General features: G+C 44.9%; 7 protein-coding genes across 19 annotated transcripts; 3 read left to right on the top strand and 4 right to left on the bottom strand.

Moving 5' to 3' along the window:
- The first annotated feature begins 346 nt into the window (after positions 1–346).
- LOC6738248 (probable trafficking protein particle complex subunit 2) lies at positions 347–957 on the top strand. The gene is made up of 2 exons (XM_002085024.4): positions 347–503; positions 561–957. The coding sequence occupies exons 1-2, from the start codon at positions 417–419 to the stop codon at positions 891–893; spliced, it is 420 nt and encodes a 139-aa protein (XP_002085060.1). The 5' UTR covers positions 347–416; the 3' UTR covers positions 894–957.
- An 80-nt stretch (positions 958–1,037) lies between these two features.
- LOC6738247 (translocon-associated protein subunit beta) lies at positions 1,038–2,517 on the bottom strand. Its single transcript, XM_016171571.3, has 3 exons — positions 2,359–2,517; positions 1,786–2,161; positions 1,038–1,518 (listed from the first exon to the last, which is right to left on the bottom strand). The coding sequence occupies exons 2-3, from the start codon at positions 2,158–2,160 to the stop codon at positions 1,321–1,323; spliced, it is 573 nt and encodes a 190-aa protein (XP_016032128.1). The 5' UTR covers position 2,161; positions 2,359–2,517; the 3' UTR covers positions 1,038–1,320.
- A 1,052-nt stretch (positions 2,518–3,569) lies between these two features.
- On the top strand, positions 3,570–6,052 carry LOC27207525 (phosphoglucomutase). Its single transcript, XM_016183211.3, has 4 exons — positions 3,570–3,698; positions 3,768–4,014; positions 4,508–5,726; positions 5,791–6,052. Exons 1-4 carry the CDS (start codon positions 3,621–3,623, stop codon positions 5,927–5,929), a joined length of 1,683 nt encoding a protein of 560 aa, XP_016032127.1. The 5' UTR covers positions 3,570–3,620; the 3' UTR covers positions 5,930–6,052.
- LOC27209380 (WASH complex subunit homolog 5) lies at positions 6,007–10,105 on the bottom strand. Of its 2 annotated transcripts, none has more exons than XM_016184812.2 (6): positions 9,979–10,105; positions 9,763–9,922; positions 9,604–9,706; positions 6,717–9,544; positions 6,285–6,656; positions 6,007–6,221 (listed from the first exon to the last, which is right to left on the bottom strand). In XM_016184812.2, the coding sequence occupies exons 2-6, from the start codon at positions 9,879–9,881 to the stop codon at positions 6,068–6,070; spliced, it is 3,576 nt and encodes a 1,191-aa protein (XP_016032126.1). In that variant the 5' UTR covers positions 9,882–9,922; positions 9,979–10,105; the 3' UTR covers positions 6,007–6,067. The 2 variants fall into 2 exon arrangements, with proteins under 2 accessions (XP_016032126.1, XP_044778849.1); XM_044922914.1 differs by having other exon boundaries at positions 9,763–9,932; positions 9,979–10,096.
- A 565-nt stretch (positions 10,106–10,670) lies between these two features.
- Positions 10,671–18,879, bottom strand: LOC27208652 (transcription initiation factor TFIID subunit 4). Of its 8 annotated transcripts, none has more exons than XM_016184214.3 (11): positions 18,704–18,879; positions 17,929–18,185; positions 17,227–17,758; positions 16,263–16,424; positions 15,474–16,061; positions 13,968–14,531; positions 13,677–13,904; positions 12,667–13,560; positions 12,436–12,609; positions 12,250–12,375; positions 10,671–12,148 (listed from the first exon to the last, which is right to left on the bottom strand). In XM_016184214.3, exons 3-11 carry the CDS (start codon positions 17,596–17,598, stop codon positions 11,990–11,992), a joined length of 3,267 nt encoding a protein of 1,088 aa, XP_016032122.1. In that variant the 5' UTR covers positions 17,599–17,758; positions 17,929–18,185; positions 18,704–18,879; the 3' UTR covers positions 10,671–11,989. The 8 variants fall into 8 exon arrangements, with proteins under 8 accessions (XP_016032122.1, XP_039148959.1, XP_039148960.1 ...); XM_039293025.2 differs by having other exon boundaries at positions 17,929–18,174; XM_039293026.2 differs by lacking the exon at positions 17,929–18,185.
- A 587-nt stretch (positions 18,880–19,466) lies between these two features.
- On the top strand, positions 19,467–25,099 carry LOC6738246 (zinc finger RNA-binding protein 2). Of its 5 annotated transcripts, none has more exons than XM_016169420.3 (6): positions 19,467–19,621; positions 19,853–19,953; positions 20,070–21,466; positions 21,729–22,229; positions 24,093–24,283; positions 24,343–25,099. In XM_016169420.3, the coding sequence occupies exons 3-6, from the start codon at positions 20,080–20,082 to the stop codon at positions 24,916–24,918; spliced, it is 2,655 nt and encodes an 884-aa protein (XP_016032113.1). In that variant the 5' UTR covers positions 19,467–19,621; positions 19,853–19,953; positions 20,070–20,079; the 3' UTR covers positions 24,919–25,099. The 5 variants fall into 5 exon arrangements, 4 of the variants coding, with proteins under 4 accessions (XP_016032113.1, XP_016032115.1, XP_016032114.1 ...); XM_016169422.3 differs by having other exon boundaries at positions 20,037–21,466; XR_001599747.2 differs by lacking the exon at positions 24,343–25,099 and adding an exon at positions 22,797–22,999 and having other exon boundaries at positions 24,093–24,227.
- A 213-nt stretch (positions 25,100–25,312) lies between these two features.
- Positions 25,313–26,157, bottom strand: LOC6738245 (MRN complex-interacting protein). Its single transcript, XM_002085021.4, has 2 exons — positions 25,971–26,157; positions 25,313–25,891 (listed from the first exon to the last, which is right to left on the bottom strand). Exons 1-2 carry the CDS (start codon positions 26,019–26,021, stop codon positions 25,439–25,441), a joined length of 504 nt encoding a protein of 167 aa, XP_002085057.2. The 5' UTR covers positions 26,022–26,157; the 3' UTR covers positions 25,313–25,438.
- Positions 26,158–26,165: the final 8 nt, after the last annotated feature.

Below are 26,165 nucleotides of genomic sequence, written 5' to 3'. Positions count from 1 at the left end.
TTTTTATTAATTTGTTTGTAAATTTATATTTTTATTTAAGCAATGTAAGATAGTCTTATATAATTCCCAGATACATATACTTTTAAAGTAAGAGAAACAGAATAATTATAATAGACCCATTAGTAGAGTACAAATTTATAGGTGTAAACAAAATGAAATACATTTGTAAGAATCACCTAATATTTAATTATACTTTTTATTATATTTATTACAATTATTTTTTTTCTTAGCATAATTTTACACATTGTATTTAACATTTTTATTAAATATTCAACATAAAATATGAAATGTTGTTCCTATTTAAATTACCTCAGCTGTTGGTGGTATATTTAAGTGACCTGATTCGTATTGGTATTATTGGAACCTTTTCCAGATTTGGTCACACTGCCATTTACACTGTTTTGGTTTTCGTGAAAATGTCCACATACTACTTTGTTATTGTGGGGCAAAATGATAATCCCATTTACGAGAAGGAATTCAGCACGGTGAACAAGGAACTAAGGGTATGTAGGCCGGGGCAACCTCTCATGAAATCGAGTAAATACTTTCTACTTCTGCAGAAAGAGGACCACAGACACCTCACCCAGTTTATTGCCCATGCCGCCTTGGATTTGGTGGATGAGCACAAATGGAAGACGGCCAATATGCAACTGAAATCCATTGATAGATTCAATCAGTGGTTTGTTTCGGCCTTCATCACAGCCAGCCAAATAAGATTCCTCATCGTTCATGACAACAAAAACGACGAGGGAATCAAGAACTTCTTTAACGAGATGTATGACACGTATATCAAACACTCCATGAATGCCTTCTATCGCATCAACACACCGATTAAATCTCCGATGTTTGAGAAGAAGTCAGAGATCTTTGGCCGGAAGTATTTGTTATCCTAAATTTGTTAAAACCTGTAGCCAATAAGTAACTGTTTAATATAAAACTTGAACTAATTTAAAAGGATAACTCCTCTTCACTCTGTGAATCATTTCTGTTTTTCAGATCATACTGTTGAACAGACCCGCAACCATTGAGTAATCTAGTTTACATTTTATTTAATTTATTTAGAAAAGCAGCCTAGGCTTAACATTGATGGACTTTTTTTATTCACTTTTTACTCAATGCGCCCTCGAATCAAATCTAAAACGATTTAACGCCCGTCTCCAGACGACAGTCCCAGACTGGAGTAAATTAGATGTGTGGGTTGAATAGATGAACAACGCATGGAATCAATTTGAAACTAAAGCAACAAAATATACGGAATTTGTAATGGGTCTTTGCAAAGAAATCTCTTGGTGGTGGCGAGGAAACCGTCCGTCCCGCAGCTTAGTGCTTCTTGTTCTTTCCAGAGCGCTCGTATTTGCTCTTGGACTGGTGCCACAGACCCAGAGGAATGGCCAGGGAGGGCAGAGTCATCACGGCGAAGGCCACCCAGTCGAAGAAGTGGGAGGAGAAGCGCTTGTTGTACTCGTTCAGGTTGACAATTCCACCCTCACCGGGCTCAGAGCTGACCGCCAGTTGGAGCTGCAAGAATGGTTGGGTATTAGGTTAAATATTCTGTACAAAATGTCGGTGGGTGTATAACAGATAGCTAATAGATTCTTTGATGAACAGGTAACGGGCATTTTTAAAAGTCTGATTGTTGTGTAGCCATTAACTTATTAGTTAAGAATGTTTTAAAGTAAATCATTTTAGTATGCTTTTGTAGTAACTTCTGTAACACTGAGATTAGATAAGATTCTTCAGGGCAGACATCTAGATGTGATGCCCCCACATTCAGCTATAACTCACCGTCTCCGACTCCTCGACAGCCTTGTAGGACACCTCGGCGGCGGTGAAGTTGAAGTAGCCGAAGGCCTTGGGCCTCACCACCAGGACATGGGTGAAGTTGGTCTGGGGAGCGATCCTGTCGACCACGGCGGTGGGCTGTCCTCCAACCACATCGAAAGCCTCCGGGTGGAAGCCGGAGTCTACCAATCGCACCTTGGTGGCGGCACCGCTGCCCACGTTGAAGATGGTGTAGCGCACCAACAGGTCGCTCTTCTCCACCAGGTACTTGTTCAGGATCTGCTTGGAGACCAGGAGACGGGCACGGGTCTCGTCCTCCGACAGGCAGGTGCTAAACACCGCGCACAAGGCGAACAAAGTCAGCAGGTGCTTGAACATTCTGCAATGACAGATAATATGAAGATTTATTTTCACGTTTCACTTTTTTTGTTGACGTGGAAGGGTCGCCGAAAAACGAGCGGCACAAAAGGGCAACCACTTTTCCGGTGTAGTTTCCAGCCATTCACGCATCAAAGCTGCCCCAAGCGCACGTTCCGCATATACGTGCACATTTTAATTCATCATTTAACTACTTACTTTGAATTTGGTTATTTCTTTCTCGAGTATTTCAGTGCAACTAAACAGCAGTCGTAGCAGGCAGCCGCTTTCTCGGTTCGTGACGTGGAATGGATTCGCTGTCAAACTTCGTGCGTCAGTGGTGCCAGGGCTGCATCAACATATCGATGTATCTGCTGGCTGTCGGCAGTATATTAATACCAAAACCATAGTATTTTCGTCGGTTATGAACTCACACAACTAAATTTTTTCTGAAATTTCTAAGGCTTAATTCATTTTTTTATCAGAAGTTTATATTTTTAGTAATAATCAGTTTGAGTTAGTATTGACATGCCACAAAGACAAAACATCATCATAAATAAAGTACAAAATAGTTACAAATTAAAACCGTTAGAAGCCGCTGTGTTGTAGCTGTGTGCAGTGCTACAAAAAAGGAATATAAACGTAATAACAAAATGTTTTTTTTTAATGTGGGTACACACTAAAACCTTTGCAAAATTAAATTATACTGAAATCAGTTTCAGATTGTTTTCTACAAAGTTTAAGTTAGCTTTAAGCAAAAAATTAAGACGTTTTTTATTTTGTATTCATGTATTATTTAGTATAAATTTAAATTGCATGCAAAAGCAGTAAGACAGTATGAAATGGTAATTATTTCTGAATTTTATTTATTTTTGAATAGCGCACAACTACTCGTGGAGATTCGGCAACTCCGCGCCCCAGCGTCTGTTAATACGATGTTAACAAGCAGCAGCTGTTGTTTAAAACACTATAAACAAATGTAAACAAAACTCTTTTTATGCCTTTTATGACTTTAACTAATGCTTCGCTAAGCGCTTTTTAGATAGTTAGTCATTTTATCTGGTTTTGTTTGTACATTTGGCATACATTTCGATTAGAACAGCTGTTAGCCGGCACCCGGGAATGCCCTTGAATGACATTGCACCCTACATCAAGGTTCTCGGCCTCTCAGTTCACCAATGCATCATGATAAAATTACCTCAAATCACGATAAAGAATTAAAATTCAATGGGGCAACAGTAGATAACTGGATTAATGGGTTATTCAACATTTTAAAGACACACCCCCAACACTAGATTACGACTGACTAGTAGCACGCACCAATGATAGAGGTTATCTTGATCGCCATGACCGAACCGATTTGGCTTATCAGTGGGAGGCGAATTTCGCTGTGCTGTGCTTGACACTCAATTTTCATCGCACGCAACCGCGGTTCAGTCGTCCAGTTGGAATTCAGCCAGCAGCCGGAAAACTCCAGTGACATGTCGCTAACGGTGGAAATTGTTGCCACAAAGCCCTACGAGGGTCAGAAGCCAGGAACCAGTGGATTGCGCAAAAAGGTAAGGTTCAGATAGAGAAAGAGCTCGCACTTGCATTTCATAACTTTTGAAATCCTTTCCGAAACTCAGGTTAAGGTTTTCACCCAGCCCAACTACACGGAGAACTTTGTCCAGGCCATCTTAGAGGCCAATGGAGCTGCTCTGGTAGGTTCCACCCTCGTAGTCGGTGGCGATGGACGTTTCTACTGCAAGGAGGCTGCCGAGCTAATTGTGCGGCTATCCGCTGCCAATGGCGTCTCCAAGCTGCTGGTGGGTCAGAACGGCATCCTGTCCACCCCCGCCGTATCCAGTCTGATTCGTCACAACAAGGCTTTGGGTGAGTTCAATGCAGGCAGCCTTCACTGTGCTCGTAAAGATTTTAATTGATAAGAAGCATCTTCACACAATCAACGGGTGGCGGCTGTTCGTTGACAGAGGTCCCTGGGGTCGAATAATAACTATGGATTCAATCGGTTAACAGAGAGTTCGTTACTCGGGCAACGAAATTTGAATCGGTTAAAATTGGCTTAGGGACTCGGGCAATAGCTAATCGGACCAACTTTTTATAAAGTTGTATACTAATTTAGAATACAAATTTGCTATCTATCTATCTATCTTATACTAACAAAAGAGCATCTCTCAAGCTTACATTATTATTTCGCAATATAGAAGCAATATTGCAATATCTCTATTATCTTAATTATGTCAAATATTTAAATCAGAGCTTTTGTACTTACTAAAACATTTTATCCACAATAATGGGTGCCTCTTTAGAATATAAAATTGTTTTAGAATATGCACGATTTTAAAAGTACTTTTTAAACCTGTAGGCGGCATTGTTCTGACTGCATCCCACAATCCCGGTGGTCCAGAGAATGATTTCGGCATTAAGTTCAACTGCGAGAACGGAGGACCTGCCCCGGATGCGTTCACCAACCACATCTACAAGATCACCACCGAGATCAAGGAGTACAAGCTTGTGCGCAACTTGCAGATCGACATCTCAAAGGTGGGTGTAACTTCGTTCGATATCGCCGGAAAGCCCTTTACCGTGGAGGTGATTGATTCAGTGGCCAACTATGTGCGCCACATGGAGGAGATCTTCGACTTTGCCAAGCTGAAGGACTTCGTGAGTGGCAAAGCCACTGGAAAGCCTCTGAAGATGCGCATCGATGCAATGAACGGAGTTACTGGCTCTTATGTGCGGGAGATCTTCCTGAACCGCTTGGGTGCCACCGAATCATCGGTGGTCCACACCACTCCACTGCCCGACTTTGGTGGTCTGCATCCTGACCCAAATCTCACATACGCTAAGGACCTGGTTGACACTGTCGCCCAGGGAGACTATGACATTGGAGCTGCCTTCGATGGAGATGGTGACCGCAACATGATCATTGGCAGCAAGGCCTTCTTCGTAACTCCCAGCGATTCGCTGGCAGTGATTGCCCACTACCTAGAGGCCATACCGTACTTCCAAAAGAATGGTGTTCAAGGATTCGCCCGCAGTATGCCAACTGCATCCGCTGTGGATTTGGTGGGCAGAAAGTTGGGCAAGGAGGTTTTTGAGGTTCCCACTGGATGGAAGTACTTCGGCAATCTCATGGACGCCGGAAGGTTGTGTCTGTGCGGAGAGGAGAGCTTTGGAACTGGCTCCAATCACATACGCGAAAAGGATGGCATCTGGGCAGTTTTGGCTTGGATCTCCGTGATGCAGCACACGGGTAAAGGCATCGAAGACATCCTGAAGCAGCACTGGTCTGTGTATGGACGCAACTATTTTACCCGCTACGACTATGAGGAGTGCGCTTCCGATCCTTGCAACGAGATGGTGGCCACCATGGAGAAGACCATAACTGCTCCAGAGTTCGTAGGCAAGAGCTATTCCAGCGGCGGAAAAACCTACAAGGTCAAGGAGGCCGACAACTTCAGCTACACAGATCCCGTCGACAAGTCGGTGGCCACGAAACAGGGTCTGCGCATTGTGTTCGAGGATGGTAGCCGCATTGTGGTGCGCCTCAGTGGAACTGGAAGCTCGGGAGCAACTGTTCGGTGAGTCACGATGAGATTTAATCAGATAATTGCGTTCAATATTCGATGAATTGTTCCTTTTTAGCTTGTACATTGATTCCTATGAGAAGGAGAACGTTTTGGGTCAGGCCAGCGTGATGCTGAAACCCTTGATCGACATCGCCCTGGAGATCTCTCAGCTGCCCAAGTTCACTGGACGCAACGCACCCACGGTCATCACGTAAAGAGTTCCTGTCGGCAAAGGAACACTGAGATTACCAACCCATCCAACTACAATCTCCACTTGTACCTCAGCGAGGCATTTCCTTGTTATGTTTTCGGATTTATTAAAGTTTGTGTAGCCCAAACCTGCTGGCTAGTTTTCATTTTAGCGGTGTGGATAGATACTCGTACTCGCTGAGTATCATATTGGGAATGCGCTGCTCCAGAACTCTGAGTGGCAAACGAGCAATGCGAATGAAGGCTAGCAGGAAGTGCAGGGCGGTGACCACCTCGGGACCCAGGATTTCTTTATCCCTAATAAAGAAATAGTGTATGTGATCTTATATTCCTGGATTATCTTGTATGTAGGGTACTCACAGTAACTGAGCCTCCGATACAGTCACCACGTACTGACTCATGTAGGATATATACAGCATCTTGACATTCTTGTGGAACTGCTGCAAGATCGTTACTAGACCCACAATAAAAGGCACATTATCAATGTTATCTTTGGCTGATTTTGGCAACAGACAATCGGTAATCGTGGAATGCTGCAGACGACCCAAATGGGCAATGGTGAAAAGAAACATAAAGAGGGCCATGTTGTGGGTGTTCTTTGTGATAAGGAAGACCTGCTCCAGGGGCTCAAAGTTTCCCGTATAGAGTAGGGTTTCCTGCAGTTCAGTCAGCATAACCACGCCCTTTTCATCACAGAGATCCTTGCTGAGGGACAGTTCTAGTAAAAGTGCTCTATGTGCGGAAGAGATTGGAAATATATAAATATTGTTAGGATATTATAGTTTGACTTACTGGTTCAGGGTGTCCGCCGTGTTCTCCAGCAACTTGGCATCACATTTACTACTAAAGCTTAGCTCTCCTGCAATTTCTCTGCGGAGCAGCTGCTTTTGTCCAATGCACAAAACCCAATCCAGCAGTGTGGGCCACACTTTCAGCCATCGTTGGGTGTAAGTTTGATAATACTTCAAAGGCTGCTTGGACACCTCCGGAGTTGGAAAGTCCCGGGCCTCCAATTCCCGAGTCAGAGTCGCTAACGTATCCACCCACATACGATCCGAGGTCAGGTTACGCTGTAACCGTTCCAAGTTGCGCTTTAACTCATCAGCCAACATGTGAGCGTAGAGTCGCTCCAATCCCACCATTCCTGCCGGAGCCAACGCTTCTCTAAGTATCTCAAAGAATCCAGAGCCGGCCAGAACTTCCTGGTGAGGAGCCTTCTTCTCATACCAAGTGCTCTTTAGATCCAGAAAAATAGTTTGCTTGGGATCTGTGCAGCGCAGAATTTCGTGTGCCAGGCGGCCAATGAAGTTGTTAGAAGGATCTCCCAGCAGCGGTGGAAAGTTGGGAATGGGAATGATCTGACTCTGGTGCTCCGATTGAAATTCCTGCACCTTGTTGCGGAGGAAGGCATTGCATTCCTTCTCCACATTGTAGTTAATAATGCGTTGCGATTCCTCCAGCAGGATTCGAAGTCCCTGAACTCTTAAGTAGTCCTCTATATATTCGAAGGATCTACGATATCCTTCTATTGTTTTCGCCAGAGCTTGCAGTTTTTGTTGAAGAAGCTGCACAGGAGTCTTGCCTTTTTCGGGCGTAAATATCAGGCCCAGATTGTAGGCATTGGCCAGATGATTTACAAGCTCCTTGCGTATCCCATCCTCCAATAGTTGTTTAGGATCCAGCTCGATTACTCCCACTAGAGTTGTTTTCATCATAAGAATTCCCTTCGTGAAAACAGCAATGGAGTTTGTAAGCTGAGCCACCTTGGCCCGCTCCTCGAACTGGGCATAGTCCTTTAGTCGCTCCTTCTCCACTTTAGTGGGAAACTCCTTGATAACATTCGTAAGGAGATAGATGATCTTAGCCAGAATACTGAACATGGTCTCTGGAACAATTTGCAGAACGCGACGCAGAAAGTTTGCAAGCTCGGTGCTGTAATAGTTTGACACTGATACCAGATCCTCGCTTCTGGCCTGATTGATCCGCATCAGCGGCACCTCCAGGGTGCTGGCCAACTTGAGAAACACCGCTCGTATACCGATCACCGCCTGCGGCTGCCTTTTGATGTGTTCCTGCATTGGAGGAGTGAAGTCAAACTGCAGTAGATGCCAAGCATAGCTGAAGTCCGTGATCATCTGGATGTGAATCTCAATGTCTTCCTTCAGGTTTATTAGCTGTGCCATTCGATTGACCATGTCCCGCGTCTCCTGCAGTTGTTGCTTCACCAGCATGTTGGAATGAAGGTTGTGATACTCCTGCACATCGTCCAGTGCTTGCATCACCTGAATAATCAGCCGTCCGGACTTTTGCGGCCTGCTCAATTCCAGTTTTTGGAGACGTCCAGCCACTTCGCCAAACCATTGCTGCAATTGAGGATTCTGCTCAATTTTGGACAAGGGTCTGGAGCCGGCAAAGGCTTCACTCAACTCTTTGAGCCTTTGCATGGCCTCCTCTCTGCTTTTCGTCCAGCGCTCCTCTTTAGTCTGCTGAATCTCTGCCAGAAACTCCCGCACGCTCAGCTCCATTTGGCTGCAGTTTAGCATTAGGTTATACAACGTATTCCGATCGAATTGTAGTTCCTGGAGCACACATTTTTGCACTTGACCCGGCAAAGTAGCTGCGTGAGCGAAGATGAAAACCTCCCTTGAGGTGTGCAGGCAAAACCAGCGGAGCAGGACATTAGATTGCCGCATCAGGAGTATGATTTTGTTGGCGTGCTCCAAAACAAAGTTGTCATTTAGAACTCCTTCACGAACAATCTCCTGGGTTTTTTGAGTGATCTTGCCCAACTGCTCATTTTGCTGCTGACAGAGTGCTTTGATCGCCGGTGGACTTACCACATTCTCAATAGCAGATCGAGCGGCTTTGAAATCCAACCAGGCATCCACCAGATTCACTGTCATGCCCATGTACACGGATATGGTCCAGTTGTCGCAAAAGAACTTGTCCACAATCTCACGCATCTGGGAGCCTTGGGAATGGAGAACTTTCGGGCAGAAATACAAGCACACATACAGCATGGCCGCCTGAGTAGACAGAGCCGTGGAGCGATGGGCGGGATGTGGGTAAAGGCTCAATTGGTTGTATATATCATCGCACCGCAGACGAGCCACCACTAGATCCACGAAATTCTCATCGAAAGGGAAGCGAGAGAAGTAGGCCTCCGGGTATCGGGGAACCACAAGGCTCGCAGCTTTAGCGCCTGCCTGCTTGCCACCCAAACCGAGCACTTTAGCGGCAATCGACGGATGAACATAGCCCGTAGATCGGAGCAGGAGACACACATCATGGATATTACTCTCGTCCCCGCTAGGCGTTGCATCTCCCCCACTATACCGATAGTAGGCGATCAGCAACCGTTCTCTCACATCTCCCGGAATGTGAAAATCGACCATGAGGAGAATGACACCAAAGAGATACAGGGATTCGCAGAGCAGCTGGCGACCCTCCTCCTCCTGAAGCACCGTCTCCAGCGTCTGCTGTATATAGTAGCCAGTGTTCAATTCCTCGATATATTGCTGGAGATCGGAGGCATAGTGATGGATGCTCTGGAAGGCCAGGTAAAATCGTGTGATTAGCGGAAGCTGGGCACGCGCCTCATCATCCAATTCGGTCAGTTCCTGGAGGAGATCAGGGGGTTTAATACGGTGTGGTGTCGGGAATATAATCATCACATTACCGGACTTTGCTCGATCCTCCTCTCGTGATCCTCGGCTATCTTGAAGTAGCTGAAATCCAGAATAAGCTCGCCATATTTCGCCTTATCAGCTTTGCTGTCCAATCTGAGGAGGAGTGGTCATCAATTAATCAATAATTGCAGGTTTTTAATCTATGTTACCTATAAATACTGGGCACGTAGTCCTTGAGCCGCAGGATCTCCGCTATTATAGAATTACCCACCGACACTATATTCAGCAGATTCTGCCCACAGGCATTATTGTCATCCAGAAAACTCATTATGCATTTCCTTGATTTCTGTGATTGCAACAAGTGCCTCTCTGGAGAAATCTAAATTTCTATAATCACATTATATTATTTCATAAGCTTTACTTACTTTAAATCACTCCACGAATTATGTTATTGTTTGTTTATATTGTCTATTCATTTAGTCATATCAATTATTTTTTGCACTAGTGTCTTACCTGCAGTAATCTTACTTAAGTCCGGTCACACTATTTTATTGATATAGAGTTACCATAAACTTCGAAATGTTGGCGCATAAATTTGAAGTGAAAAACTGATGATAACAACCTATGAGGTACATAATTTATCAAAAGTCACTAAATTTATTGAAAAGAGATCTGAAACTACTATTGTATGGATTGATAAAATAAAAAAATTGGCCTAATAACTCTGTTCAATGCATAAAAATGAAATAATGATGGGAGATCTAATGGTTTCCGACTTTAGTTTCACGATTTCAATTTTAAAATTAAGAAAATTGCCAATTCGTTATGTGTTTCTGGTTGAATCCAAACGTGAATTTGGTTCTATTTATTTTGTGTTAGATTTTCATTCTATGGGAGCTACACAAAGTTTCAGTAGGATTAATTAACATAATAAATGAATATAAAAATATCAATAAAATTAATTAATTCAACTACATAAATTGTAATGATTTAACTAGCTAATTAACTGAGATACCGTTACATACGACATACGACATAAAATAATAATATGCAAAAGCAAACACTGCGCACTGAAGTAAATTCTGCATTTTCCCAGCTAATAATTCTTCGTGCTCAGTTGAAGTTTTCTGAATTTTTTCTTTTATTTTTTTGCTTAATGTTAAAACATAATAATAATAATATATATGTATATATATATTCAGTTATATGCCTACCAAACTATGCGCTGTTTACGGTTGCATCTGCATTTTGTTTATCATATTAATTTTTACACACAAAGAATTTGCTTAGAATGGTTCCACTTTTTGCTTAGTTTTACTGAATTACATCAATTGTTGTCAATTTATTTGTTATAATTTTTTTATGGGACTCTATTTTACAAGATTTATCGAGCTAATTGTATAAAATTTGTCTATTTTGTGTGTAGTCCAGATTGGATTAGGGGATTTACGGATCTATGGAGCCTAATGAACCGCGATTCTTGATGGATGAACGAGCGCCACTAATAAAAACATAATATTTTATTTCGGTGTGCCAAGTTCTCTGCGCTCGCATCGCTCCTTGCCATCGATAATTTGTTAATTACGTTTGCGTTTTTACCTAGTTATCTATTAGAAAAACCGTAGCCTAGCATGTATTTACAATTTGTTGGGTTTGTTGTGGTCTTGCCTAACGATTGATTTCCGTTTATACATTATAGGTAATTAAAAATTACATCTTTTTTAAACAACTAAACCTAATTCAATGGATGTTTAAATGGATAGTTTTCGGTTCTTTTTTTGATGTATTCTTTTGTTTTGCTGTTGCTGAACTTGTTTCGATCTAGTTGGTTTTAAAAACCTTTATCTGTAATTCGGTTTCGATTTCTCTTCGCTCGCGCTTGCGTTTTAGCTTAATATCTAGGAATTATGGTTCGTTTTCGTTTAACAAACTAAGCTAAATAATTAAATATTAATAATTATGTTTATATCGTTTAGATAAGGCCGTCAATGCAGTTGATGCAAACATTATTATGTTACAAATTACAAATCAAACGCCCGCTGACTGCGCGTTCTCTTTTACCTTCTTTTACTTTCCTCTCTATTATTTTATTCTCTTCGTTTACTTTACGTTACTCTGGTTTTGTTTTGTTTTTGGATTGGTTTGGTTTAAGTTTTACAGAGAATTTATTGGAAAAATAAACGAGCTTTAAATTAGGCTTAAAATCAAATACGATTAGAATTTAGGATTTATGTAAATAAATGTAAAAATAGAAATTAAATAGAACCGCCTAACTAAAAAGAAACAACAACAGGGGACACGCGACGCATTTAAAGTTGAGGCTAAAATATATTGCAAGTGGATGAAATCGTAGAGCTGTATAAAACAACACGACAGTCCACGGAGTAGGAGGATCGGCGAGGAGAAGACGGTGCGATTGATGGGCAACAGCAGCGATCACTTGAGGTATGTCTTGAACAGCATGGAACTGCGACAGAACTCTCGCTCTTGCTCCATGTAGAAGAGCATGTCGCGCAGGTTCACACGTTTTATGCGAGGCCGTAACGTCGTCGGCGCAGATCCCGAGCTGCTTAGCACTCCGCCGCCACTTGAACCCTTTTTGGATAAACACAGCTTAATTAATAACCGTTCTGGCAGTCAACTAGCCTAAATTTTAGACACTGTCTTTAGGTATAAGTGGTAGGTATAATACATACCGCTCCCGAACTGACTGTTTCGCCGTCCAGTTTCAGCTTTTTCCGAGGTCCAATCGCCTGCAGCGCCGTCAAATTGGCATCTCGTTGACGCAACTCCTCCATTTCGGCGCGTTGCATCTCCTTGGCCTAAACAACAAGAGAGGGACTTAAGTAAACTGCTACAGGGAAAGGCGATTGCGAACACACCCTCGCCTTCATCTTGGCCTGCTCGGGATCTTCCACCCTCGATCGTGACTTTGCTGCCCTCAGCAGCATCTCACGTTCCAGTTCCTCGTGTCGCTTCTGCTCGGCCTTGTCCAGCTCCTCGAGGAACTTGATCTGACCGCGCACATCCTTGGCGGGCTCGTAGCGTGGATCCAACTGTAAGAAATAAGAAATCAATATTTTCATATGAACATAAAACAATTTCCAACAAACCTTGATGACATCAATGCGGTGCTCCGCTATCACAGCCAACTTCTCAACGATGTTCTTCAGCCGCTCCTGACAGGCATGCGATATCAGAACGGCCACATCCTGCGACGGCTCATCCAGTCCCGCCTCCGAAGTAATTGCCCGTATTCTGGCTTGCAGCGAGGGCAGATTGAGAAATACCTCATCTTTGCAGGATCGAATCTGCGTGCCGATGTTTTCCGTGCAGCCGAGAATCCGCTGCGATTCCTCCGCCAAGTTGACACCTCCCATGGCGGCAACATCGTTGATATCATCGTCACCATACATCGAGGACATTGAGCTCTGCTGGAAAAACGAGTTTGCAGCGGACCCCGCTGCTCCGCTCGATGTGTTCAATTTGGCATCCATTTCCATGGCGTCGCGTTTCTTTTTCCCTATCGCCTTGTTGATCGCAGGCGGCGGCCTTGCCATCGTCTTGGCTCCAATCGGTGTGAGAGATGCGTTGATCCGCTCCATGTGCGGCGGATGCAGCGACGGCGCCTTGATCTCCACCAGTTTCGCTTCGAAGTGATTGCTGTTGTGGTTCAGCGAATTTTGCATCTGCTCACGGGCTCGAAGAGCTTCGGGAGGAAGGTGGACTGTGGGTAGCGATGGTATGGGCAGCGTTGTGGTCGAGGCGGAGTTCAATGTAGACAAAACAGACAGAGTGGGCGTAGGCGGTGGTCCACCCGAGATGGCAGCCAGCGAAGGTGGATGCAGGCTGGGCGTAATCGCTTTGATTTGCGTCTGTCCCACCTTGACGGCAGTGAGTTTGTTCGCGGTGGGCACGCTATTTGGCGGACGAGTGGTGGCCCGGATCTGGACCGATCCCGTACGCTGCAGCTGAGCATGCTGCGGTCCACGTATTTGCACAATGTTCTGCAAATTAATATGTAAATAATATATTAATTTTATAATGATACATCAAAGTTTTCATAAAATAAAAATGTAATATATAAAAGAAAGAAATTATAAGAAGTTAAATGCCAACTTACCGCCTGACCAGGCACCTGCAACGAAGGTATCTGGGTGCGAATTCCTCCAGTGTTGACGAGACGCGGGGCCGTAGGCAACCGAATATTCGGCGGCTGCTTCGATATCGTGGTGTGGCCAATGGTGGGTCGTGGCGTGCCCAAGGCATTCGGCGTTATCATACGCACCTGCGTCTGTCCAATGGTCGTTGTCTGGCTGGGACCGATCGGACGGATTTGCGCTTGGATTTTCTAAAACAAATGGAACACAAATGAAACCAATTCACAGATAGTTGAATGGCTTGGTCGACTTACAGGCAACTGTTGAGAGAGTCCGGCCAGGCCGAGAACGTGCTGCGGCGGAGGTTTAATGCCTTCGATGACCAGCTCCTTGGTGTAGAGCGCTTGTCGTAGCAGAGGCAAACTCTTCTTAAGGAATCCAATCAAACACGGCTGCGGGCTGGCGTTGAGCAAGCGCTCCAGGCGGTCACAAAACTCCTCCGGCTCGACATTCGCATTGACCAGCTCCTGGATGAGGGTGCGCACGTTTTTCTCCACCGGCTTCGGTTCCCGTGTCGACAATTCGATTAAATTGGCTAGAAACTTGCGACACTTTTCTTTGGTATTGCCCTGCTGCGTCGTCGTCGCTGCCGTCGTACTGCTGACCGCCGTTGCCGTTCCTCCCGCGGAGCTAACATTGTTCACCTGCTGCTGCTGAGACTGCTGGGCCGGTATTGTTTGAATCTGCGTAATCTGCGGCAGTTGTGGCGCCTGCGCATTTAGTTGCGTCAGGTGGGGCGGCTGCGATGAGTTTGCATATCCACTGCTGGCCACCGAATTGACAATAATGTTGCTGGTGGCGGTCGTGTTGGTCATAGACTGCGGCAGAAAAATGGGTAAAAAGTTATCGGCTTGTTTGGATAAATTAAAATCATATATAGAAGTGCAAAATTAAGACCAAAAAGCGTTAGAATAATTATTAAAAATATTTCATAGCGGAATAAAGATGATTATGGTTCTTTTTTTTCAGGATGGAGTTTAAGGTCCTGGTCTCCAAGTATGTGTGCAAGGGGCAGGGCTATGGCTGGGGCATGGATAATGAGGTGAACTGGTTACAATACAGTAAAATGCCCCATGGAGCAAGGTTAATTTTGTTCGAAGCACAAAGATATTTATTTGTGAAAATCCAGTGGATTATTAACATTTAAATACTCAACGTTTGATAAATGAAAAGCTCTTTGAAAAATAAAATTAATTGATTATATTGAATACTCTAGAAGAAATAATCGCGTTGTGAAGGAGTGTTTGTTATTACACGAATGATAATTTCCTGAGATCTTACTAAGCATTGCCATAAGGATTTGGGTTAGAAAATATTAATCAAGGAAGAAGTTTTCGGGAATTAGACAACAGCCCAGCACACATCATTGGTAATCCCGGTGCAGCCCGATACCCAGGCCTATTTCATGATGTTTGGCCTGGAACAGCAACTCTTGTACAGCGCATTTAACTAAATCGAATCGAAATAAGGAGTATCGAAAATACACAGACAGTTACACAACGCAGCATGCAGTACATTTACACATATATAAATATATATATATATTATATATGCTATCATATATGAAAGTATTTTGGATAAATCAAAATGAAGTGTTCGATTGTGACGAACCAAAACGGAACTGAAGCGTAGGCGTAGTTATATATAAGTTATATAAATAAGAAGATCAAATCCAAGTGCATAACAGACAAAGGAGAACAGAGGAGAGAAGAGCAAAAAATATGTTCGAATAGGAGTATATCCTGCTAGCTTCTGTTTACGTTTTGCTTGATCTTTATGGTGGCTGCCACATTGGCGGCAGCTGCTGCAGCAGCAGCGGCAGCGGATGCCTGTTGCTGCTTCTGTTGCTGCTGGGCCTTCAGATGTTGCTGCTGTTGGAGCTTCTGCTGCTGCTGTTGCTGGTTAGTAGCGGGTTTGTTGTTGTTGTTGGTAGTGGTGGTGGTGTTGGTGGTGGTGGTGGCATTGATACTATTATTGTTATTATTGCTGGATGGGACTGTGGATGATGTACGGACAATCGTTTTGCGCAGTGCAATACTAGTGCTGGCGGTTGTGCTGGTTGCTTGTTGCTGCTGTTGCGATTGTTGCTGCTGTTGCGATTGCTGCTGATGTTGTTGTTGTTGTTGGTATCTACTTACAGCTGCAGCCGGCACAGTTTGCAGACGAATCTGTGTGGTTGTGGGATGGTTTGTGGTGCTTGTCGTGTTGCTGTTATTGCTGGTGTTGGTTATAGTCTGTGTCACCGTCGGCGGACCCGTCGTCGTGCCCACGCGCAACAGCTGGAATCCGTTATCCGTCTTGACCAGCAATGCCGGGGTCTGACCCGTATTAAGTGTGCTTAAAGTTATCTAAAAGTAAAGAGAGAACACAGAGAGACTCGGTTTTCATCTGCTGGAGCATGGTGTGTATGGTGTATGGTGTGCGTGAATGGTGGGCTGTGCACATGCGTGTTTGTGAGGAGCGTGGCTGGGTTAGGGAGCTTTGTGAGTTAGTAGGGAAGAACCCACCACAACAACCGTAGTAATAGCAACATTATCCTTCATACTCACCGATGGACTCTGCGGTCTCACGCCCGCCATGTGTGAGTTGATCACCACACGACTGAGCGGGTTGGTGGGCACATTCTTCTGCTGCTGCTGTGACGGCGCCTGGTGGCGCATGCCCACCACCACGCCTGCCGGCAGCATTGAGTTGAGCAGCGGTTGACCGGCCTGGCAAATACGCAACATTATCATTAGTCTATCAATTCATCTCATCACATTTTCAAAGTCTATTTGGACCAGAGGATGCATTGAAAGGTTTTGCGGGATTCTAAATTAGCCTACATCATGCAGCAGTTGACTTAATCGCTCGGCAAAGGACCCCAATTAGTGCAGATTTGATTCTCTCTGTGCTAACCAAATTTGAAGGCGTGTGATCTACTATATTTTGTTCTATTTAAAGCGAGCATTGAAAGCAATAGTTCTACAAATGTAATGGTTTGGATATTGGTGTAAAATAAGGTTTCTGTTGAGTGTTTTTGAACAGTTGTTAGGGATTCGATCTTTGGGAAAATTTTCGGCATTGGGATAAAGTATTTCAAATTAAAGATGTCTTTTATGGTGGTTAAACTGCTTTAAGTTCCAATGAAGTGAATTGATATGACATTCGTAAAAAAAGAAATTAATTTTAAATATAATATAAAAATGAGTAAAAAAAACTCAGACATAAGTTTCAGATTTCACATTAATGTTCATAGGATATATGCCTGGAATTAAGGACTTTTTTAAGCGGAAAATACGTTATCAAGCCTGGGACTAAACCCATTTGGATAAGGATAAGGGAATTTCGGGCAGCGAGTTAGACAGATGAAAGCATAATAAAAGTATACAACCAAAGTGTGTGCGGCCACTACTATCCGATTCGAGCGAGGAATTGAGGGGGTTTTGATTGGGGATCAGATTGGACGAAGTGATACGCCCGAGTTGCGATCGCCTAGCGCCCGAAGAGTGGGTTTAGCTTTAATATGGATACCTGATTGATGGTCTTGGTCATGGTTACGATTCCTGCTGGTGCACTTGAGACTAGACCCGCCGGCAGGGTGACAGCATGGTGGTTGGATTTAATAACTAGGGTTTGTGTTTGGGTGGCACCTACGGATTGCGTCTGCTGCTGTTGTTGTTGTTGCTGTTGCGACTGCTGCTGCTGTTGGACATGATGCACCTGTTGAAGTCCCTGATGCTGACCACCGATCCCCGCCTGGATCGTCTTGATGGTGGTGGTGTTCGGCAGCTGTGCCGTGGAGATGACCGCGCCGGGATTGCCGGCAATGCTGATGGTGCCATTGGGCAGCGGCTGGCTGGTGAAGGTGATGCGATTGCCGGCAGCTGTCTGGCTGGTGTTCATCGTGCTGTGTGGTGTTTATGTTATTGGCGAGTGTGTTCCTCCTATTCCACTGACTTCTGTGTGTTGGTGTGGGCGAGCGATCCTGTTCCGATCAACTAGTTGCGCACATCCTGTGTTGGTGTTGGCGGAGTTGTTGCATGCTGTGCGCTCCAGAAGCGAACTGCAATGCAAGGGGAGGCGCTTTTAGTATTTATACAAGATTCGGCTCGAGACGGTGGAGAAACAGGTAGGCAGTGGAGGTGCTACCTGACCGCCGGCTACCTGGCAGCCGTGCGCCAGAAACCAGATGCTGCGTACACCTGGATGCCGCGCACAGGTAATCGCATTCACCTTGACCAAAAAAGCGGGTGCTCCGCTGACTTGGTGCTGCGCTGGCTCACTCGCACTCGCCTTTGCCGTCACTGTCGTCGGCCTTTCTCCTGGCGCATCCGTTGCAGTCGTTGTCGCGTGTGTGTTATCTCGCTAATTCGCTGCCTTTTGTTTGCTTCGCTAAGCCGTTCTACACTTTTCCCGATCGGCGGGTTTTCCTGCGCACACACACACACGCGCGTGCTCGCACGGACTGATTGTTGAGCACTGGAAGAATGCTTTATTTTGATTATTTTGATGTACAAAAAATTTGGCAGCGACGGTGCCAGAACGCCGCCATTTTCACGAATGCGCGTGTAAAGCGAAAATCGAGGGTGGTGGACGTTGCCAGATAGCGAGCGAAAAACACGTAACCAACGATCTGGCAATGCCGCGCGTTTATGCGGGTGGCGACTGTGCAATATTTGTGAATGCACTAAATTTAAAAAAAGTTCAACTCGAAAGTGGAGCACTTAAAAGTTGATGATTTTTATTAGGAAAAATTCATATTTTTCGAAAAGCCGCATAAAAATATTTAAAACGAAAAGAAATCGAATGCAACTTGTACATGGCTCGAGTGGCAATATGGAGCATCGTGCCAGCCGTAGTATTAGTAATTTCTACTTTAGTGGCCAGCGGGTGGTGGCATAAACCCAAGTCCGTGTCTGTGTGACTGTGTGCGTGTGTTTCAGTATCAGTTTTGTACAGCCTGCAATGTCGGGGGAAATTTTCTAGGCCCTGCGGCAGATGCACTCACTTCAATTCATTTTGCGTTCAAACTCGGTGCACTGGGGCGCATTTTAAACGATTTCCCGTTGCGTTTCTCTGGCGATTTAGCCGAAAACCGAGTAAATATTGTTTACGGACCGCCGAGGTACGGACGAGTTGTGCAGTGTGACCGTTGGTGAGAATATCATCGTGTGAAACGCGATACCAAAATAAAATACTAGAAAAGAAGTAGTGACTTGGATAACATGTCGATTTTCATAGTCCTGTTGCGCACATTTTCAAAACCAAAAACGTTTGCTGGCATTTTGATGCCATCAGATTTATACCGCATACCAAATTAATTCTATGGTCATTCGTTTTTATATGGGTAATAAACCAAAATTGATCCCTAAAATGAATTCATTTTAATGCATTCGAATACGATACATTTTAAAACCTTTGAAACTATTATTAGAGTACTACTTAAAGCTGAATGTTAGGTATATGCCACGGCCTGTAAGCAACATGAATGTAAGTTTGAAGAATACGTTTAAAAATATTATTATTTTTTATATTTTGCCGGTGTTTGCTCAATCATATAGATTCAAATGAAGGAGTAGTACTTTGTAACGTCCCATCACCAACGTGACGGTATTTTTTGTTAGTTTTCGGTATCTGAGAAATGCTAAACTTCAGCACAACAACGCAAAAGAATTCAATTCTATACAAATTCTACAAATAGCGGTCTTTATAAAAAAGACCATACCAATTGTAATATTAAAAAAAATACATTAAATAATAATAATAGTGTAATAGTGTAATGGTATATTTCCCAAAAACTTCGAAAGATAAAAAGTGGTATTTGTTTCAAGTCGGGCTCAACATAGTATGATTATCCGAATACGCTGCGGTCACACTAGTACCGGCCCATATAGACAGAAGAAAAATTTTATTTAACCGATTTCAGGTAATTGCCATTTGTATTAACTGTTATTTAGCCATGCGCAACTAGGGATAAAGTGCCGTTGGAAAAGAGATCGCCACGTGTGCTTACTCGCATGTGGGCCAGACACGCGAAAAGTGCGTCCAAAGCTGCAGGGTAAAAATCGATAGAGAAAAGCAGATGAAAAGCGGATGGGAAAGTGGTGGGGGAGCTCCTTTTTAACATGACGTGACTAAGACCACTTTGCTTTTACAGCTATAAACAGGCTATTACGCGGAAAGCACATATAAATTCCCGAATAAATCCGCATTCGAAGTCCCATAAATATTGACAGTCAGTCGGATAGGACAGCTAATGTAAGTAGAGCACTTGGTGGGGATGGGGGCAGATCCAAAATGCAAATGCAAATGCCAATGGTAAACTAGTAAACCGCAGACAGATTGTCAAACAAATTCGATTTTCGTAATTGCAGCACACCGACAATGGCCAACAACAACTACGCCGGGTTTAACTACGGCGGCACCCAGTACAATACGGGCCAGGTCTCGTACCCGGCGGTAACCAATGCCACCTACGCGAATGCGGCCGCCTATCAGAATGCCGCTGTGGCCGCCGGACAGGGTGGTTACGCCGGAGCAGCAGGAGCGGGCGCTGGCGCCCCCTCTGGCCCAGGGGCGGGGGGTTATGGTGGCTACGGCGACTATCGCAGTGCCATGCAATACGACGCTACCAAGACATTCTACCAGCAGTCGTCGGCCAGCTACAACGCCTCCGGTTCGACAGCCTCGGTCAGCAAGACGCACTACTCGGCTCCGCCAGTCAAGAATCAGGTAAAGGGCAAGATGGACAAGTCTAATGGTGGTCCCAAGCCCCCTAGTTCGGCTCCTCCGGCGGGCAACAATTACAGTGGCTATGATACAGCGCTCTACAATGCGGCAAGCATGTATGTGGCCCAACAGCATCAGGGCAATCCAAACCAAAAGCCAAATGGCGGCGCCAATAACTGGTATCAGCGCAAGATGCAACCCACCATACCAGGAGCACCGGCCATAAGGGGTATGCGTCCGAAGGCACCTCCACGTCCCCAGCAGCTGCACTACTGCGAAGTGTGCAAGATCTCGTGCGCCGGACCTCAGACCTATCGCGAGCATCTGGAGGGTCAGAAGCACAAGAAACGCGAGGCTTCGCTGAAGATGTCCGCTAGTGCCAACAGTGCTACACAAAATCGTGGTAACAACTACCACTGCGAGCTGTGCGATGTAACATGCACTGGTACGGATGCATATGCCGCCCATGTGCGTGGAGCCAAGCATCAGAAGGTGGTCAAGTTGCACCAGAAGCTGGGCAAACCCATTCCCTCGGAGGAACCCAAAAAGATGGGCAAGATCAACTTTGTGCCCGCTGCTGCTGGCGGAGCTGGTGTTGCCAAGACCGAAGGCGGCGCGAACGAGAGCGATGCAGCTGGAGATCTTGATGATAATCTGGACGATTCGCTGGGCGAAAACTCGGACAACATTAAGCCAGTGGGCGGCGAGTATATTGAAGAGGTCAAGGACGAAGAGGGCAAGATATTGAGCTTCAACTGCAAGCTGTGCGATTGCAAGTTCAACGACCCGAATGCCAAAGAGATGCACATGAAGGGCCGTCGCCATCGCTTGCAGTACAAGCGAAAGGTGCAGCCAGATCTAGTTGTCGACTTCAAGCCCACTCCTCGCCAGCGCCGCCTGGCTGAGGCCCGTGCCAACCGGGCCATGATGTCCTCGCATCGCGGCGGTGATGATCACGACGGCGGCTACTGGGAGGAGCAGCGCAACCGACAATACAACGAAGAGTATGACTACAACAACTGGATGTCGCGCAGTTTCGGAGGTGAGTTATTATATACGTTATAATCCTTGGGGTGGAACAGTGCACTAGGTTATGTTGCCACAATTTAAAAGATATAAGATAAATAACATTTGTCTATACAAATAGCTTGGAATTTGTTCAGTTTATTGGCTGTAACGTAAAAAATTCAATAATCAATATAAACTGCAACCTATTTTAAGTATTCAAGTGGAATAGCATAAAATTGGAACACGGCTAATTATTGTGAGCACAAATGTATGTATATTTCAAATTACCATTGCAGGTGCCCAGCGCTTTGGGCGCATGGGCAATGGACCGCCGCCGCACTTTGGCATGATGCCCGGCGGAAATGTTCGTCGTCCGGAAAGCACCGATGATCGCCACGCCATTGCCCGTCACGCCGAGATCTATCCGAAGGAGGAGGAGCTGCAGACCATCCAGCGCATCGTTTCGCACACCGAGAGGGCCCTAAAATTGGTCTCCGATGCCCTGGCCGAGCAGCCCAGTGATGCCGGAGCGGCCAATAAGAAGGACAAGGCTGACAAGCCGTCGGAGAAGGACGGACGCGACAATCAGATCTTCTCGTTCCACAAAGACGCCGACAATGGTGGCAATGTCGTGCGCATCCTGAAGGGAGTGATGCGAGTGGGCTACCTGGCCAAGGGGCTGCTGCTCCACGGCGACAACGCCGTCGAGCTGGTCGTCCTTTGCGCGGAGAAGCCGACTTCGGGTCTTTTGCAGCGTGTGGCCAATGTGCTGCCCGACAAACTCAAGGAGGTGGCAGGTAAGTGAGGAGATGTGGCAGCTGCCATCGTAGAAATTGCATACCACTATTCTTGAATGACATTTTGGTTGTCCTAATGAGAGGAACAGAAGAAAACTTTTTCCAGAGAAATGGCTTGAGTGATAAATGCGGCTGAAAAGCATCACTGAATCATGATCAAAACAAAAAGTACATAAACACGTTCTTAGCTTGGCCAATTTCACACTGACCTGCGCAGGTGAATTTGGCCAAATTGGAAGCGGCTCAAACTAATCAACTAAAACTAATGAACGAAAATAAATCGATTTTCGGAGCGCTAAGTATGCAAGATGAACGAACGCAACTCCCGATACGTTCGCATTCGCTATTCATTACGTACGTTCACGTTCGACGGGCAATTTGTGTGGAAAAAGTCAGCAAAATAAATCAAATTTAACTATATAAAATTATTGTACATAGAAACTAGGACAACTAGAGTTGAGCCCTGTTGTTGCGGTGGATATAGATTGCCACGCCCGCCAAACCGCGCCCAACGCCCCAGCCAACATAGCAACTAATTGCGAATAAAAACGTATTTGCCGTTTTCAGCTTCTCTCTCTGCAGGATAAGTTTCGAGCCTCGAGCCTTGAGCCTTAGCCTAGAAGCTCTGTGAGTCTAGAGTCTTGAGTGTGTCGTTCAGTTAGCCATCTGTAGCTGTAGCTCAGCCCTCCCAGGTTGCTCCTCTTCCCGCACGGCTGCTGCTGCACTGCTCCGCTCCACTCCAATCAAATCACCACCAGCGGATCGTCACGGTAACAAGCGCGGACTCGGTGCCACAAGTCCAGCCTCCTGCAGTCTAATGTGGTGTGGTGTCCTTGATGAAACAGTCAAAACCAAACTCTTTAACCAACTGAAATTCGAACCAAAGGAATATATTTATACAAAGTTTGCGCGCCTTCGTTTCGATTCCGGATGAAACTTTGTGTAAATAAAGTCCTTTGATGGCCTGGCCAAGAAGTTGAACAACACAACAACACGCCAAGAAGCAATGCGATTGATCCACACACGAGACGCGATTGCCATATGCAAATGCAAGTGCTTGGGACAAAATTGCAGCGCCGATGTGCGTGCTGCCTGCCACATCTTTCACTCGAAACCAAGCAAATATATCTATACTCAGTAATCTCGTATACATATATATATGTCCAAGCGGCCGAATTGTGTGTATCAAGCTTGATTGTCCAATATAGAAAATCTATATTACATATATCTAAAAATGCAAACAAAAATTGCGACCGAAATTTGCGTTGCGCACCGCGAATGGAGAGTACTGAAGACGAGAGACGTCTGGTCGGTCAACGTATCCCGCAGCCATAAATTTCGCTCAATATTTTAATGCAAACTAAACTAACCAACAAAAGAAATCAAGATAATTCCGTTAAATAGTTCAAGTCGAAATTCAGTAAAATACAGTGAAGTGCGCGCTCTAAGTGGAATTGCAACGGGTGGATGACGCCGAGTCCGAGTCTCGAGCTTGCAATTCCGTTTACGAGTCCCCAAAAGGAGATACCGATCCCAGCACGCAAGTCGAACGAATCTCCTGTTTGCTGGGAGCCGAGCGAATACGAGGATCGTGGGAAGAAACAAACATTATTCGTGCTTTTCATACCGTGCATCAAGTCCCCATTTGAACAATATCAATATATATATATATATCTATATTCAATTGTTGCTAATCACTATATTACAATGTATACATACGTGTATTTTGCGGGCCCACACTGGAATTTCGTTTCACCCACAATGTTTGTCTCTTTTTCCAAGTCGAATCTAGTATTTCGATGATTTGAGCTTCCTGCGAAAACGTCTTTGTCATATTTTCCTCCATTGCTCTCTTGATTTCAGGCGACACTCAGGTCAATTACCGCGTGGAGGTCAACGCCGAGGAAGCCGCCCTAATTGTGCTGGATGAGTCTGTTTCCGTTAAGATAACCCTCACCTCGCCTTTGCTGCGCGATGCCAATCCCGGGGAAGCTTCCGCCACTGATGAAGGTGAGGGCGATTCCGAATTCCTGGCTCGTGAGCCCTGCCTACGTGTAAGTTTCGCCAAAAAGCAACTAACAAATTGATTAACTAATTATGAATATTTGCTTAGGCTTTGGCTGATTTGCGTCACGCCAAATGGTTCCAGGCTCGAGCGACAGGCCTCCAGTCGTGCGTCATGGTCATACGCATCCTCAGGGATCTGTGCCAGCGCGTCTCTTCCTGGCAGTCGCTGCCCCAGTGGTCTTTGGAGCTCCTCGTAGAGAAGGTCATCTCGTCGGCTGGCTTTCCCATTTCACCCGGTGACTGCATGCGTCGCATCATGGAGGCCTTATCGTCGGGCTTTCTAATCAACGGACCGGGCCTGCTGGATCCCTGCGAGAAGGACCCCACAGACGCTCTACTCGACTTGACCAAACAGGAGCGCGAGGATCTCACTGTGTCCGCACAGCTCTTCCTGCGCTACATTGCCTTCCGCCAGATTTACAAAGTGCTCGGCATGGAGCCGCTGCCGGCCATGAAGTTTCCCATGCGTCCATGGCGTGTCAACCGCAAGCGACGCAGGTCATCGGGCAAGGCAGGTGGTGCACCCGGCACGGAGGCAGAGTCCAATGATATCGATGAGACCGGCTCCGATGAGAAGGTGGCCAAGAAGGAGGGTGCCGGAGGCACTCCTGCCAGCACCTAAGCGGCGAGAATAGGTTATATACACGTAGTCGGCTACTAATATTACAATTTCTCTCAAGATAAATGCGCGACCAGGCGTCACTTAACTATAACCAACTCTAATCTGTACACGAGTATTCAAACCGATTGGGGCACAAGGAGCTAAGCATGTCCAACATGTTGCCCAATCGGCGTTTAGTGAATCCCAAACTACCACAACTTTAACTAACAATATTTAGTGGATCATAAAACTTGTATTTTTCTAGCATTAGTGCAAGGCAAGGCAATGTATTCAGTTTGAATGTGAACATTATGGCCCTCACACTCATATACACAAATACAAGAACGAAGCGGATTTTAATAAAACGTATTGAACAATTATAATGAAATTATTTTTTTAATAAAGATAAGTTTAATTCATTCACGTAACTGGAAATCTTATTTGCAGATAATCTAATGATCAGCGATAATATTCTTTGCTTTATAAATAAGTTTTAATTGCAAATAATTAATTAATATATATTAATATATTTTTTAAGGAATTATAAGTAGTCGTTCCACTTAGAACAACTTTTCTTAGTAACTGATGGCATATTTTCAGCGGAACGTTTAGAGGATCGTGGTCCTGTGTTCCTGGTTTTCTTTAAGTTCATAGAGATTGCTTCGGAAAGTTCTTCGGTTTTCTTAGATTCTTTTGCAGAAATTTTGGTAGTTTCAGTGGGATTATCCACATAGTTTGCCCATTTATTTGTTTTCTTCTGAGGTGTGGTGTTTTCCTCTTCATCCTGGCAATCTTCCTCATCTTCGCGCTGCTGCTTTGCCTTGCGGAATAAGCCCGTGTTCAGGCTTTCCTCCCGCATTCCGCGCTCCAAGTTGAGATGCTGCACCTTAACCCGGCATTCCGCTGCCGATCCTCGAAAGAATTCCTTGAGCAAGCTTTGCTTTTGGCGGCAAATTTTACACTGCCATGTGTTTGACTTTTTCACGAAGTCCACCTTGTTTAAATTAGGTATATATTTAGTAGTAGTAGTAGTTAGTGAGTTCTAGGATATATTTTAGTTTTTTTGCACTCACCTGGTACATTTTGCATTGAATGCATTGTACCACACGAATTTGCGGGGACATTTTTCAAATTTGCAATAAATCAAATAAACAGACCAGGGATGGAAGCCAACAACACTGCAACCAGTGGAGTGAATACAAATGTGGTTGAATAAATGTTAAAGCGCGATGAGTACAAGTTAACAAGCAGTAAAATATTTAAATAAA

The sequence above is a fragment of the Drosophila simulans genome, chromosome 3L, assembly GCF_016746395.2.
Source record: "Drosophila simulans strain w501 chromosome 3L, Prin_Dsim_3.1, whole genome shotgun sequence".
Lineage (NCBI taxonomy): Eukaryota > Metazoa > Arthropoda > Insecta > Diptera > Drosophilidae > Drosophila > Drosophila simulans.
The sequence above is the reverse complement of the archived record's forward strand: the minus strand, read 5'-3'. Positions and strand labels throughout refer to the sequence as shown.

Coding starts and splice junctions, on each gene's coding strand:
- LOC6738248 (XM_002085024.4), top strand. CDS start 417: ATGTCCACATACTACTTTGTTATTGTGGGGCAAAATGATAATCCCATT. Junction 504..560: donor CGGTGAACAAGGAACTAAGG/GTATGTAGGCCG, acceptor CTACTTCTGCAG/AAAGAGGACCACAGACACCT.
- LOC6738247 (XM_016171571.3), bottom strand. CDS start 2,160: ATGTTCAAGCACCTGCTGACTTTGTTCGCCTTGTGCGCGGTGTTTAGC. Junction 1,519..1,785: donor CTGTCGAGGAGTCGGAGACG/GTGAGTTATAGC, acceptor CCATTCTTGCAG/CTCCAACTGGCGGTCAGCTC.
- LOC27207525 (XM_016183211.3), top strand. CDS start 3,621: ATGTCGCTAACGGTGGAAATTGTTGCCACAAAGCCCTACGAGGGTCAG. Junction 3,699..3,767: donor CCAGTGGATTGCGCAAAAAG/GTAAGGTTCAGA, acceptor TCCGAAACTCAG/GTTAAGGTTTTCACCCAGCC. Junction 4,015..4,507: donor TCGTCACAACAAGGCTTTGG/GTGAGTTCAATG, acceptor TTAAACCTGTAG/GCGGCATTGTTCTGACTGCA.
- LOC27209380 (XM_016184812.2), bottom strand. CDS start 9,881: ATGAGTTTTCTGGATGACAATAATGCCTGTGGGCAGAATCTGCTGAAT. Junction 9,707..9,762: donor TACGTGCCCAGTATTTATAG/GTAACATAGATT, acceptor ACTCCTCCTCAG/ATTGGACAGCAAAGCTGATA. Junction 6,222..6,284: donor GTATCGGAGGCTCAGTTACT/GTGAGTACCCTA, acceptor TTTCTTTATTAG/GGATAAAGAAATCCTGGGTC.
- LOC27208652 (XM_016184214.3), bottom strand. CDS start 17,598: ATGAACACCAGCCAGACAGCTGCCGGCAATCGCATCACCTTCACCAGC. Junction 14,532..15,473: donor CCATAAAGATCAAGCAAAAC/GTAAACAGAAGC, acceptor TTTCTGCCGCAG/TCTATGACCAACACGACCGC. Junction 13,561..13,676: donor TGCAGGTGCCTGGTCAGGCG/GTAAGTTGGCAT, acceptor ATTAATTTGCAG/AACATTGTGCAAATACGTGG.
- LOC6738246 (XM_016169420.3), top strand. CDS start 20,080: ATGGCCAACAACAACTACGCCGGGTTTAACTACGGCGGCACCCAGTAC. Junction 21,467..21,728: donor GATGTCGCGCAGTTTCGGAG/GTGAGTTATTAT, acceptor TTACCATTGCAG/GTGCCCAGCGCTTTGGGCGC. Junction 22,230..24,092: donor CAAACTCAAGGAGGTGGCAG/GTAAGTGAGGAG, acceptor TCTTGATTTCAG/GCGACACTCAGGTCAATTAC.
- LOC6738245 (XM_002085021.4), bottom strand. CDS start 26,021: ATGTCCCCGCAAATTCGTGTGGTACAATGCATTCAATGCAAAATGTAC. Junction 25,892..25,970: donor TTCAATGCAAAATGTACCAG/GTGAGTGCAAAA, acceptor AATTTAAACAAG/GTGGACTTCGTGAAAAAGTC.